The sequence below is a fragment of the Bos mutus genome, chromosome 14, assembly GCF_027580195.1.
Source record: "Bos mutus isolate GX-2022 chromosome 14, NWIPB_WYAK_1.1, whole genome shotgun sequence".
Classification (NCBI taxonomy): domain Eukaryota; kingdom Metazoa; phylum Chordata; class Mammalia; order Artiodactyla; family Bovidae; genus Bos; species Bos mutus.
The window spans coordinates 16253584-16267968 of NC_091630.1; the positions used below are offsets into that span (position 1 = coordinate 16253584).

Here is a 14385-nt window from a genome sequence, read left to right on the forward strand (position 1 = left end):
TGAGCAGGCTGCCGAGGGCAGGAGGTATGAGGACTGCAGGCATGTGGTATCCTCTCCTGGCTTGTTCCCTAAGAGGAAAGACAGTGGTTACCTCCAGACCAGGGGACCTCATACCCTACAGATTTCTTTCTCCCCATGTGGTGATGCTCTGAAAGACTCCAGCAGGTTTCCAGGCCCAGGGCCTAACCAGCAAACCCCCTTGACACACTGTGACCATATGTGACACCCACAGGAACCCTATGAGAAGATACAAAAATAGCATGACAGGGAACCAGATTTTTCTCGGTATACTGGAAAGACTCATACCTCCAGGTAACTCCTTTTCCTTTAAAAAAAAAAACCTTTCTGTTTTTATAAATATAAGATCAGGGAAATGTAGACATGTAGATCATAGAATCCTATAAAATTATTAGCTCTAAATTTGATTTCAAACTTCCTAGGATCAAAGTAAATTGGGAAACCCAATCAATTACATGATTCATACTTTTAAGGACCAGAATGCCAAGACTTTACTGAAATAAAACTATAGAATAAATTTGAAAATTTCCTGATGGTTCTTCACAAATGGAGCCATAGATGTTGGCCTTAATAATATCCCTAAAATAGAAAGGATAATTCTTTATCCTTTAAGTGGGGGATAGTATAGCTTAACCTAACTACTGACTTTGCTCTAGGAAGAAAGGAAATACTTAAATCACTATCTGTGAGCAGGTTAGATCCTTGATGGGTTGTAGAAGATGCTAATACACTTTAGAAGTTACAATAAACTTGTTTATCAATGGAGACCAGGACCTTTTTCTTTATTCTTTTAAAAACAAACTGTTTAAACTGAAAAGAGTTAAGTTTATTTTTGAAGTCATATCCTAGGAACTTCACTTAATATTTCACATGTACTAGAATATTTGATTTTCACAGTTGCTGCATTATTATAGATCAGGAAATTGAAACAGATTGGTGGAATACTTCTTCTTGCCCAGGGCAATGAAAGTATAGAGCTGGAACTTGAACCCAGGTAATTGACCTGAGGTCTTCTTTCTTCCACTGTACTGATTAATGTTTCTCTACTCATCATCAAAGACAGACTTTGGTAAGGAAGAGAAGATGCTAACATTTTAGTTTACAAATATATATATATACACACATATACATATACATACATATATATATATAATGTATAGCTTTTAAGGCACAAGAACTCCAAAATATATCCTAATGAAGGGTAAAAAAAATGCTTTTGTACAAATCATCTTGGAAACTTCAGTAAATGCACCCTGCTTCTTTTCCTGTCATGTAGATAGGGTGCCTTTTTGGAAAATTTAGGTTCCACTGAAATGGAGAAAAAGTTCAAATCAGCTAACAAGGTCCTCTCCTAAGTTTTAACTGAAGCTTCTTCCAAGATAGATCAGCAACCCTGTCCAGCAATTCTAAAGCCAGACCTGCTGTGTTTATTAGGCAATGTGGTCCTAGTGGAAAAAGCAAAGATTTTGGAGACAGTTTAAGCTCATGCTGGCATTGACTAGCCTGGTGATCTCATTTAATCTCTCTAATCCTGTCTTTTCTGAGAAAAAGACTATGCATCTTGTTGTGAAGGTTTGAGATAATATATCCAGTTCATGATCTGGTAGCTGCTCAAAAACTGGTTGACATTATTGTTCTTGTTACCATGATTACCAAGATGTAAGGAGAGGGATTAGCCTATATGATTAATGATGGTAATTCTGTTACTCAAGCTAGTTGCCTTCAGTGAAACTTTACTACCAAATACATCTAACATCCTTGTAAGCACTGTGAGAAAGCAAGATAAACACCAAGTTTCTGCTTTCAGCTACCTTACAATCCAGTAATAAGGGAAATCAAATAGAGTTTGGAAGCAGTTTGGTTTGATGGAAGAAAGGCATCAAAGAAAGCAGTTAAGCAGGATGGGCGTCACGGCTGGGACAAGCTGCAGGTCTCGACGGGCTTCCCAGGTGGCGCCCGTGGTAAAGAACCCACCTGCCAATGCAGGTAGATGCTGGAGACAAGGGTTCTATCCCTGGGTCAGGAAGATCCCCTGAAGAAAGGCATGGCAACCTCCCCTAGTATTCTTGCCTGGAAAAATCCCATGGACAGAGAAGCCTGGCTGGCGGGCTACGGTCCACAGGATTACAGAGTCGGACACGCCTGAAGCGACTTAGTGACACACACACAGGTCTTGAATGGCAGGAGGCAGAGTTCATTCTTTTTTTTTTTCCTCCCATTGCACAGAGTTCATCCTTAACTTGGTAGGCAAAGTTCTGCCAACTGGAGAGTGACCAGCAGAATCAGAATTTTAAATTAGGGAGCTTGATCAAGTGAAAAAAAATTAATAGGGAGTCTGGCTAATGTCAGTGTGAGAAAAGCAACGGACTGGGAACTGTTCTTGCAAGACTAGCGGAAGAACCGAGCCGGCCACCTGCTTTCTCTCTTGGGGTCTTTGTATGGCTCGGGGACTTGGTGGACTGAGGCTGAAGGTGTTTTGAGTAGACACGGAACATGGGAGAGAAGCTGACTGACTCCTGGAGGAGAGCCATGATCCAGTACATCAGACTATGCTACCAAGGTATGTAAGCGCCCCTGTATCTTAGCAAACCACTCAAACAGCAAAGACAAGTAGTCCTCTTGTTAGACTCCAGATTCCTGGGCTTTGGGCCCCCACCCCCCAAAAAAAATCTCCAAAATAGCATTTTGATAAAATATCTAATTAAATGTCTGTACTTAAGAAGTTTAGTATGCAGTGCAGTTCCAATTATTTTTTAAAACTGTTCTATTTTAGAATGTTTTATTATTAGTACATTAGGATTTATTTTAATCAGTCTTTTAACATACAGGATAGGAAACGAAAATAGCACTCCTATGGAATGCTAACGTGTCAGTAATTTGAAAAGATTTCCTGTGACTAAGTTTAAAACATCTTATTAATATATTATATAATTTCCACTAGAGAAGCTACATATCTTTCAGTGAGTAGAGAGTGATTTTAAAAGTTGGGGATATGATTCAGTAAACAAGCAGAAGAAAGAAATTCAAAAGCATGTAAATAATACATGTAAGGCTGTTCAGCAAATTATCTGACACATGTAAGTGTCCCAAATAACAGGCATTATTATTTTGAAAACCATTTAAATAAATATATTTAAAAATTATCTTGTCCAACTGGCCAAAGTAGCTCATATTTTGAATATAAAACTATTTATGCTAAAATAAGCTAAGTGTATTGTAAGCCTGTAGCAATGAGTCATCTAAGTTCATTAAATCAAAGAAAAAATTTTCTCATCTAGAGGCCAACATATACAATGATGCTGACTTTTCAGCAAGATGGAATCCTTCTTCATTAGCTTCAATTACATCTACAATACTGTATCTATGAAAGGATGGGGGTGTGCAGAAAGCACACTTAACTATTTCTGGAATGTTCTCAGCAACCAAGGTTAAAATAGTAAGTGGCTTCTTCTTAAACTTATTAAAATAACCAGAAAACTCTTTCCTAAGAATAATGATTAATCAATGCTGACCTAGACTTGAAAGGTTCTTTAATGGCTTTTGGTTCTTCCAAACTTTAAATTCCTTTTTTGACTGGTGGTCGGCAGAGAGTGAGAAGATAGGAAAATTTTAAGGCAGCTTATCTTGAAATGTTCTGGAGCTTCCTAAGGTTCTGAAGTGGAACAATGTCCACTGTTCTTAAATCTCTAAATATAGGTGTGTAGACATATATTTGGGCTTCCCAGGTGGCTTAGATGATAAAGAATCGGCCTACCATGCAGGAGACCTGGGTTTGATTTCTGGGTCAAGAAGATCCTCTAGAGAAGGAAACGGTAACCCACTCCAGTATTCTTGCCTGGAGAATTTCATGGATAGAGGAGCCTGGGGGGTACAGTCCACACAGTCCATGGGGTCGCAAAGAGTCAGACACAACTGAGCGACTAACATACATATATTGAGAAAGACAAATATAACAACATGTAAATATATACATATAAATAACATATATATAAAGAATATTACATATATAAATAACATACACGTTTAAAAAGACAAATATAACATACATATATAAAGACAAATGTAAAGTCTAGTCACACAAAAATTATGACTGAAACATGGGATACTCAGGATTAAAAGGAAGATTCTTGTTGAGACTTTATTAGTAAGAGTAGTTAACAGGCCTTGTTGAATGAATTTGCATAAATTTTCTAGTTTAGCAAACAGGACATAAATCATCTTCACAGGTTTCTTGTCATTTCATGTAGGTGGTTTTACTTGGCTAGTAACAAATCAGTCAGTGAATTCCATCAAATTAGGTGAGGTATTCAGCAGTTTACTGAAAGAAAAACAGAGAAAAAAAAGGGCGGGGTGTTTGAGTTGATTGACTCATCTGATTGACCCAAACACATGTAGCTGAAGAATATATTGTAAACTCAGTCTTTGTCGTTCAGTAACTCAGTCGTGTTCGGCTCTTTTTGACCCCATGAACTGCAGCACGCCAGGCTTCCTTGTCCTTCAATATCTCCCGGAGTTTACTCAAACTCATGTCCATTGAATTGGTGATGCCATCCAACCATCTCATATTTCTCCTCCTGCCTTCAATCTTTCCCAGCATCAGGGTCTTTTCAAATGAGTCGGCTCTTCATAGCAGGTGGCCAAAGCATTGGAGCTTCAGCTTCAGCATCAGTCTTTCCAATGAACATTTAGAACTGACTTCCTGATTGACTGGTTTGATTTCCTTGCTGTTCAAGGGACTCAAGTTTTCTCTAGCACCGTTTTTAATAACCTTTATAAAATCTTCAATATTTACCATGTTTTGACAATCATAATTTGTATCCAATGAGACAGTTTACTGTTTGTAAGGACTCAACAGGGCAAGGACAAATGTTACTCCAGGTATTACCCGGGGTGCAAAGGTCATTTTAAAAAGGAATAGAAGTGTCCAGAGATGACACAACTTCTGTCGCTGCTGGCTGGAGCCACTGTGTGACTTGCAGGGCTCCTTCCCTTGCTGTGGTGACCACCAACGTTGCAGATGGTGGAAGCTCTGTCAGCGTGGTCTCTGGCTGTGAAGGTTAGGAGCAGAACATGTGGGTGACCGGTAATCTGGGTTATGTTAAACCTTTGAAGGTTTAGAGTTGTTATCACTGAATAATCTAGCCTGCTCTGTCCTGACTAACATACCTTCCTTGCCTAGAAAAGAGAGAATCTAGGTCATGAGTTTTAAAAAAAGATAGAGCTGAAATGTGCTGGGTGGCACAGTAAATTTATTTGTCTTTATGATTTACACATAGTAATTAAACACACAAAAGAACAAACGCTGTCAAGATGGCCATATGTAGTTTAGGAAATGACTGGTCCCGGTTCAATCATGCAAATGTTCATTTAGCTTAGAAATGAGTTTCTTTTTAATGGTTTTAATCTTTTTTGTTTTTTTTCAGTCCCCAAAGATCAGTACAAACGTTTTTGCTATTTTGTTATCATCAGGCACATGATGTTTACCAATTCCCAGCAAATAAATGAAATCAACAAAAAAGTCTGGGGACAACTGAGCATTTTCACAGAAATAAATGTGATGAGCTTATTACAATTTGATACAGTTTAGCTCTCAGACCTACCCATGAAGCAGGAAACAATATTAAGAATTACATTTGTCTTAAGGATTTATTTCTTTTAAAATATTCACCATACATTTTTGTGCAAGGGTTCCATTGATTTCTTTGGTTTTAAACATTATAGCTCTGTACGACCTAAATATATATAATCCTATTTGTACCAAACGTCAGAAATAAAAAAATTAAAATTTCAGAAGGTAAAAATGGAATTATTGCTTCAGTATAAAAAAATGCCTGGCCCATTTGTGTACTATTGCTATTATTGCTCTGCTTCTATTGGAAAACTATCCTGGAAATCAAGGAATGTACCCCGTAGCTCCTGGCTTACAGTATAATTTGGTTGTACACTGTCATCTATTAATATGTCCCGACCTTCACCAAAGCTATCCTGATCTTGCCCTTAAAAAACAAAACAAAGTGAAACAGCATAAATAAATAAGTTTACCTAGAGGGATACAATAAATAGGCTATTAGAAAAGAATAAAGGATATTGTAACATAAAGCCCTTCGGTGCTGTACAATTAAACAATAGCTTTGGATTTTCAAGGTTTCTAAACACAGCCTTCGTTTTACAACAGAGTTTTAGTGCTGGTATGTAGCTGACAGATACAGAGAAGAATGCACTTCTGCTGTTTTCATCATTTAAAAATGAAAACACAGTGGAAACCGTATTAAGTCTGTCTTCTGGGAATTTACCTGGGTTTGTACCATCATCAGTTTTTGGCTGTTGCCTGGCTGTAGAGCACAAATCTTAGAGATTAAAAAAAAATCATAGTATTTCTTCAATTCTTAGTGGTTTCTTGGTCTCCAGAATAGTCATAGAAACAAACAGAAAGGAAATTAGACTCAGAAGTTTTGCTGTCTTCTTTTCTTCGCATCCATTGCATCCAGAATGGGCTGCCTTTTCGCAGTGTATCTTTGACGAAGCTCTTCTATTTCTCGTTCCATCATGGGGTCCAGCGCTTTTAACCGCATCTGCAGTTCTTCTAAACTTAGATTTTTTAACTAGATATAGAAAAAAAAAAGAAGATATTAAAATAGTAAAATTATCTATAATAGGTTAAAGTCCAGTGAGTTTTAGCAGGAATATTCCAACTCTTTACATCATCTTTGAAATATGGCTCAACAATTAAAAGAGGAATTCTTCCCCTGAAGAACCTAGAAGGCACGTCTTGCAGGAACCTCAAGTAATTTGCAACAAAACAATAAAAAAACCTCTGCTTTTAGGAAAAAACAAATGAGAAAATTAAGCTAATAAAATCTATCTGGGTTAAAAAAACCAGAAATACAAATGTACCATTGCCAACAAACAGCTCTTCAGGATATGTTCTAGATTGTTGTTGTTGTCTGGTCGCCCAGTCGTGTCCGACTCTCTGCAACCCCATGGACTGCAGCACGCCAGCCTCCCTGTCCCTCACCATCTCCCGAAGTTTGCCCAAGCTCATGTCCATTGCCATCCAGCCATCTCTTCCTTTGCCGCCCTCTTCTCCTTCACTCTAATCTCTCACATCCTTGCCGGCTATGGAGAGCTACGATAATCATGAACACTTGCAGAGATCACCCAAGAATGTGACAAGATTGAATACAGGGTTAAATTAACTGCTCTATTCTGCATTTTACCAAATGCTTCAATTTTAAGTATTTGGCTGATCAGAAAATCAAATTATTTAGAATACTTTAACCCCAAATTGGTTACTTTATAAGCCAGGCCAGAAAACACGCTCATTACTTTATTGTCACATGCCAACTTTAACCAAAAATAGCATTTTTCAGCTTGATCCTCCACCTTACTCATCATACCTGGCCCTAAGTGACTCTTGGTTCCAAAAGTCAAATTCATTCTCAACTGAAAAAGATCTGTCACCGCTGAGGATACTGAAAAGAATGAGTCACAGACTCTGAGGAAATGCAAAATAGGAGCTCCAAAAATATAAGGATGACAGTGTTACGGGAAAGAATGCACTGGCTCCCAGGATGATGACCCTGAAGGTGCTTACCACTTGCTCTGGTTGGTATAAGCAGTTCTTGTACCTAAAATATACCCTGTTATTTTTTAGTCAAACATCACTAAAACAAAACAAACCCTAGCCTATTATACAATTACATACATGTACATATAAAGCATAGTATTATGTTACATGGGCTTCCCAGGTGCTCAGTGATAAAGAATCTGCCTGCCAATGCAGGGGACATGGGTTCGATCCCTGGGTCGAGAAGATCCCCTGGAAAAAGAAGAGGCTACCCACTCCAGTATCCTTGCCTGGGAAATGCCATGGACAGAGGAGCCTGGCGGGCTACAGTCCATGCGGTTGCAGAAGAGTCAGACAAGACTTAGCGACTAAACAACAACTATATCACATACTTTCTTCACTAATTTTTAATATAAGTATTAATCTGCTATATGGTCACTACTGTTTAAATCACTCTGGGGATAAAGAATAAGCTACTGGGGAATCCTGACACTTTCTGTGATGGTGAGATGAAGGGCCACTGGAGGTCACACAGAGCCACGTGTCCCTGGGAAAGACATGCCTGGGGGCTGTCTACCATAAGATCCAGTTCTACTTTGTCTCTGTTTTAGCCTGTTACCTTTGTTATCTTTGAATTTCTATAACATTCAAAATTTAAATACCACCATTCAGTATTTGATTCTAGAGTCATGTACTATTTTCACAATTAATTTTTATGCATGGGTTTCACGTCTACCCCAGGCAATCCCCAAATACTTAAACTTTAGACACACATCTTTGTGCACACATTTAGAAACTATTAAACTATATTGTTATATGTGAGGACACAAAGGTGAGGCAAATAGGAGTATAGACTAAATGACTCAAAGGAATCGGTAACACTATGATTAGTGTATTAGTGTTATAATTAGTGTTATTTCTACAACATCATACAAAGCAAACAACTGTTGCATTAAATACCTTATAAATACCTTACACTACCTTACTGGGGCAAATTGCCCATAGTTTATAACTATTTTACTAAAGTAATGGACTGAATTCAGAAAAAAGCTACTTAGAAAACTTCTGATCTGTCACAGACTTTTATATTATCAATATGTAAAATTTTATATTATCAATATGTAAAACAGACCTGTGATACTGGAGAACCATTAGCTGGCATTGTTAGGGAATTATGTGTTCCATATATGAAAATTCATGGCATATCTAAATCTTAATTAAGTGATAAAACTCTTTCAACCATTTTTAACAGAAAATCCTTTATAAAGTATTTTACAGAATATGCTGCCTTCTAAAACAACCTTTCCTTTTGATGAATCATCATTATTAATATCTATTACTAATCTATACCATATATTAATTTACCCTCTTCCCTTTGGTTTTATCTTAAGGGAAAGCTATCAGCTCCTCAGTATGTCTGGTAAGTGGCTCAGATGGTAAAGAATCTGCCTGCAGTGTTGGAGACCTGGGTTTGATCCATGGGTCAGGAAGATCTCCTGGAGAAGGGAATGGCAACCCACTCCAGTATTCTTGCCTGGAGAATCCCATGGACAGAGGAGCCTGGCGGCTACAGTCCGTGGAGCTGCAAAGAGTCGGACACGACTACGTGATTCTCGCTTTCACTATCACACCCTTTCACTGCCATCCCTGGGTGAATATCCTTCTCTCTCTGCTCCAAGTCTGTTCACCTACTGGGAACCAGAAAAGCAATTCAATAATCCTATTAGGCATTCCGCTAAATAAGAATAAATAGCTTGAGTGAAAGCTTGAGGCTATTTTAGGAAAGATAGAGCATGGCTTTAGTGCTGAAGCTTGTTATATGTTTTTTGTGTGTGTATGTATGTTTAAAATTTTGGACTTCCCTGGTAGTCCCTGGTGGTAGAGTTTTGCCAAGAAAATGCACTGGTCACAGCAAACACCCTCTTCCAACAACACAAGAGAAGACTCTACACATGGACATCACCAGATGGTCAACACCGAAATCAGATTGATTATATTCTTTGCAGCCAAAGATGGAGAAGCTCTATACAGTCAACAAAAACAAGACCAGGAGCTGACTGTGGCTCAGATCATGAACTCCTTATTACCAAATTCAGACTTAACTTGAAGAAAGTAGGGAAAACCACTAGACCATTCAGGTATGACCTAAATCAAATTCCTTATGATTATACAGTGGAAGTGAGAAATAGATTTAAGGGCCTAGATCTGATCGATAGAGTGCCTGATGAACTATGGAATGAGGTTCGTGACATTGTACAGGAGACAGGGATCAAGACCATCCCCATGGAAAAGAAATGCAAAAAAGCAAAATGGCTGTCTGGGGAGGCCTTACAAATAGCTGTGAAAAGAAGAGAAGCGAAAAGCAAAGGAGAAAAGGAAAGATATAAGCATCTGAATGCAGAGTTCCAAAGAATAGCAAGAAGAGATAAGAAAGCCTTCCTCAGCGATCAATGCAAAGAAATAGAGGAACACAACAGAATAGGAAAAGACTAGAGATCTCTTCAAGAAAATTAGAGATACCAAGGGAACACTTCATGCAAAGATGGGCTCGATAAAGGACAGAAATGGTATGGACCTAACAGAAGCAGAAGATATTAAGAAGAGGTGGCCAGAATACACAGAAGAACTGTACAAAAAAGATCTTCACGACCCAGATAATCACGAGGGTGTGATCACTGACCTAGAGCCAGATATCCTGGAATGTGAAGTCAGGTGGGCCTTAGAAAGCATCACTACAAACAAAGCTAGTGGAGGTGATGGAATTCCATTGAGCTATTTCAAATCCTGAAAGATGATGCTGTGAAAGTGCTACACTCAATATGCCAGCAAATTTGGAAAACTCAGCAGTGGCCACAGGACTGGAAAAGGTCAGTTTTCATTCCAATCCCAAAGAAAGGCAATGCCAAAGAATGCTCAAACCTCTGCACATTTGCACTCATCTCACACGCTAGTAAAGTAATGCTCAAAATTCTCCAAGCCAGGCTTCAGCAATACGTGAACCATGAACTTCCTGATGTTCAAGCTGGTTTTAGAAAAGGCAGAGGAACCAGAGATCAAATTGCCAACATCTGCTGGATCATGGAAAAAGCAAGAGAGTTCCAGAAAAACATCTATTTCTGCTTTTTGACTATGCCAAAGCCTTTGACCAAGTGGATCACAATAAACTGTGGAAAATTCTGAAAGAGATGGCAATACCAGACCACCTGATCTGCCTCTTGAGAAATCTGTATGCAGGTCAGGAAGCAACAGTTAGAACTGGACATGGAACAACAGACTGGTTCCAAATAGGAAAAGGAGTACGTCAAGGCTGTATATTGTCACCCTGCTTATTTAACTTCTATGCAGAGTACATCATGAGGAATGCTGGACTGGATGAAACACAAGCTGGAATCAAGATTGCTGGGAGAAATATCAATAACCTCAGATATGCAGATGACACCACCCTTATGGCAGAAAGTGAAGAGGAACTCAAAAGCCTCTTGATGAAAGTGAAAGTGGAGAGTGAAAAAGTTGGCTTAAAGCTCAACATTCAGAAAACGAAGATCATGGCATCTGGTCCCATCACTTCATGGGAAATAGATGGGGAAACAGTGGGAACAGTGTCAGACTTTATTTTTTTGAGCTCCAAAATCATTGCAGATGGTGACTGCAGCCATGAAATTAAAAGACGCTTACTCCTTGGAAGGAAAGTTATGACCAACCTAGATAGCATATCAAAAGCAGAGACATTACTTTGCCAACAAAGGTCTGTCTAGTCAAGGGTATGGTTTTTCCTGTGGTCATGTATGGATGTGAGAGTTGGACTGTGAAGAAGGCTGAGCGCCGAAGAATTGATGCTTTTGAACTGTGGTGTTGGAGAAGACTCTTGAGAGTCCCTTGGACTGCAAGGAGATCCAACCAGTCCATTCTGAAGGAGATCAGCCCTGGGATTTCTTTGGAAGGAATGATGCTGAAGCTGAAAGTCCAGTACTTTGGCCACCTCATGGAAAGAGTTGACTCATTGGAAAAGACTCTGATGCTGGGAGGGATTGGGGGCAGGAGGAGAAGGGGACGACAGAGGATGAGATGGCTCGATGGCATCACTGACTTGATGGACATGAGTCTGGGTGAACTCCGGGAGTTGGTGATGGACAGGGAGGCCTGGCATGCTGTGATTCATGGGGTCGCAAAGAGTCGGACATGACTGAGCGACTGAACTGAACTGGTGGTCCAGTGGTTAAGAATCTGCCTGCCAATGCAGGGAACAAAGGTTCGATCCCTGGTCCAGGAAGAGCCCACATGCTACGGAGCAACTAAGCCCGTGTGCCACAACTACTGATGCTTGCACGCTCTAGAGCCTGTGCTCTACAACAAGAGCAGCCACCACGATGAGAAGCCCACAGACATAACTAAAGAGCAGGCCCCACTCCCTGTAACTAGAGAAAGCCATGTGCAGCAATGAAGACCAAGCACAACCCAAAGAAATAATAAATTAAAAAAAAACTTTAAAGCCTTAAAAATTGTAATTTCATATTTGTGGCTGTATAAGGTTGAGGTTACAGTAAATCTGAGTTTTACATAAAATATATACACAGTTGGGGCTTCCCTTATGGCTCAGCTGGTAAAGAATCCGCCTGCAATGCAGGAGATCTGGGTTCGAACCCTGGGTTGGGAAGATCCCCTAGAGAAGGGAAAGGCAACCCACTCTAGTATTCTGGCCTGGAGAAGTCCATGGACTGTATAGCCCATGGGGTCACAAAGTTGGACACAACTGACTTTCACTTTCACTGTACATAGTTATGTTTTCTGGTGGGCCATCAGAGAATTTCAGAACTTTACCTCACTTGTTAAAACTTTTCTACGGACCCAAGCACTGCAGATGCAAAAATGAACAGAACACTACCTCCCGTAAGGAACTTGCAATCTAGCTCACGAGACAGGTCCAGGCACAGCTAGCTCATGAATGGACGGGTGCACTGAGAAGTCGGGATATAGGATGGGGAAGGGTAACAGCGTACCCAGAAATGTGTAAGGCACACAAATGCCGGACATCTTTCGGGATGTCAGCTGACTGCTGGGATGCAGGAAGGATCCATGGGAGAAGGGGATCAGGAGATAAAGACAAGAAAGAGGGGAGGCTGGATGACTAAGGGCTTTAAATGTGCTGCTACAAAATTTCTGTAGACAAAAAAAGAAATGCTTGATAATTCTGAGCATAATTAGTGACATGACCGTATATGAATGAGCTTTAGAAAAATGTCTCCAATAGCAGGTAGAGAAAATGGGTTGCCGTCGGGGTCGGGGAATACAGGCAGGAGTTGTCAACAGGTTACTTCAGCAATCTAGTGAGAGGAAGAGGCTTGAACCAGGGAAATGGAGGCAGAGATTGAGGAGAAGGGTTAGAGAGCCTAGAAAATATAACCGATAGGGCTTTCTTTGTTCACTGACAGAGGGAGGAAGGATTAGGGACGATTCTGGCTTCAAGCTGGGGTCATGGGGTAGAGATTGACACCAATTAATAAGGGAGGGGATGGTTAATGACATTGAGGTGGAGACATCAGATGTGGATTATAATTTTGGAGTTTTAGACTTCAGGAGAAAGATTCAAGCTGAAGACAAAGACTTAGGGAATCATCAGCATTTAGTTTGTAATGAAGCTCTCAATGAGGATAAGATTATCCAGGAAAAGGTTTTCCCCCCCCCGTTCTTAAGATCTATGATATCCAACAGAAAACGACCCACAGATCTTATTAACACTGTGGTCAGAGGCCTTTCTTATCTTCTTAACAGAACAGAAATGTTTATATATATATCCATCCATCTGTCCATATATTCCTAAATAACTCTAGATTATGGTGTCATCTAGACCCCAGAAATTGTGAGGTTAACTGGTAAAAATGTTTACTTCTTATACAAATGGGTATGACTTACAGACATGAACTTCTGGTTGAATTTTGACTTCTGATTCAGCCCTAATAACATATATTTAGCACTCTGTGTTTCTGTAGCCCTCAAGCCTCCACAGGCATAAATGGTTTGGGGTGGGAAATGTGGCAGAAACAGCTTTTCAGTCTCTTGGAAAACAGTAAGCTCAACTCCCTGGTAGTAAAAAGATCTAGAAGCCAGATAAAAATATAGAGAGACTCATGATGATAAAAATTACCCTATAAAATCATACCATCCACTATCACCCTTTAAAAATGCTAATCCAGATTAAAACAATTTGGGGGTGGGTAACACAGATAGAATCAGAAGAAAATGCTGAGCTTCCTGAACTAATATCAGTGTTACTGTGATGAAAGTTTCCTTTACTAAAATCAACTGTCTTGGAAGATGGAAATCACTTCAGAATTATGTTTATGGATTAACATCTTGTGGTAAATTAACTTGAATTTACATTTTTTATATAGGAAAGAAATGTTCCTTATGAACCATCTTTCTACATGAAGCACAAAGTAGCTGTGTTACCATAATTATGTGCCAGCTGACTAAGCCCAGAATAAATGCAGAGTAAACAGTGTTGGGAGCATCAAGTCTTTGTTCTATGTCTGGGTTTAGAATTTGGTAAGTCAAGTTAAAGAAAAGAATTTTAGAATATGTATACATTGTGGGCTTTACTGTATGTGAAAAACATACAAAAATGAGTGTCTGGAAATGACTTTTACATGTGTTAGGCTAATTCTATTAAACAAAATTTAGTTTTGAACTTAAATGATAAAACAGAAGTTGCATAATTAGCAGTGATGCTTATGTCTTCAGGCCTTAACACAAGGGAAGAATCTACTTAGCTTGACGATCTTTACGAACACCGGACACGTGAC

The 14385-nt window shown here is 39.4% G+C and overlaps 1 protein-coding gene across 2 annotated transcripts in view; it reads right to left on the minus strand.

Moving 5' to 3' along the window:
• Window positions 1-4140: 4140 nt before the first annotated feature.
• Window positions 4141-14385, minus strand: part of STK3 (serine/threonine kinase 3) — a 309491-nt gene continuing 299246 nt past the window's right edge. The window contains exon 10 of one of the 2 annotated variants that reach the window (XM_070383025.1): window positions 4141-6620. In XM_070383025.1, coding sequence (XP_070239126.1) covers window positions 6385-6620 — 236 coding nt within the window. In that variant the 3' untranslated portion in view covers window positions 4141-6384. The remainder of the gene's footprint in view (window positions 6621-14385) is intronic. The other variant, XM_070383024.1, reaches the window with a different exon arrangement.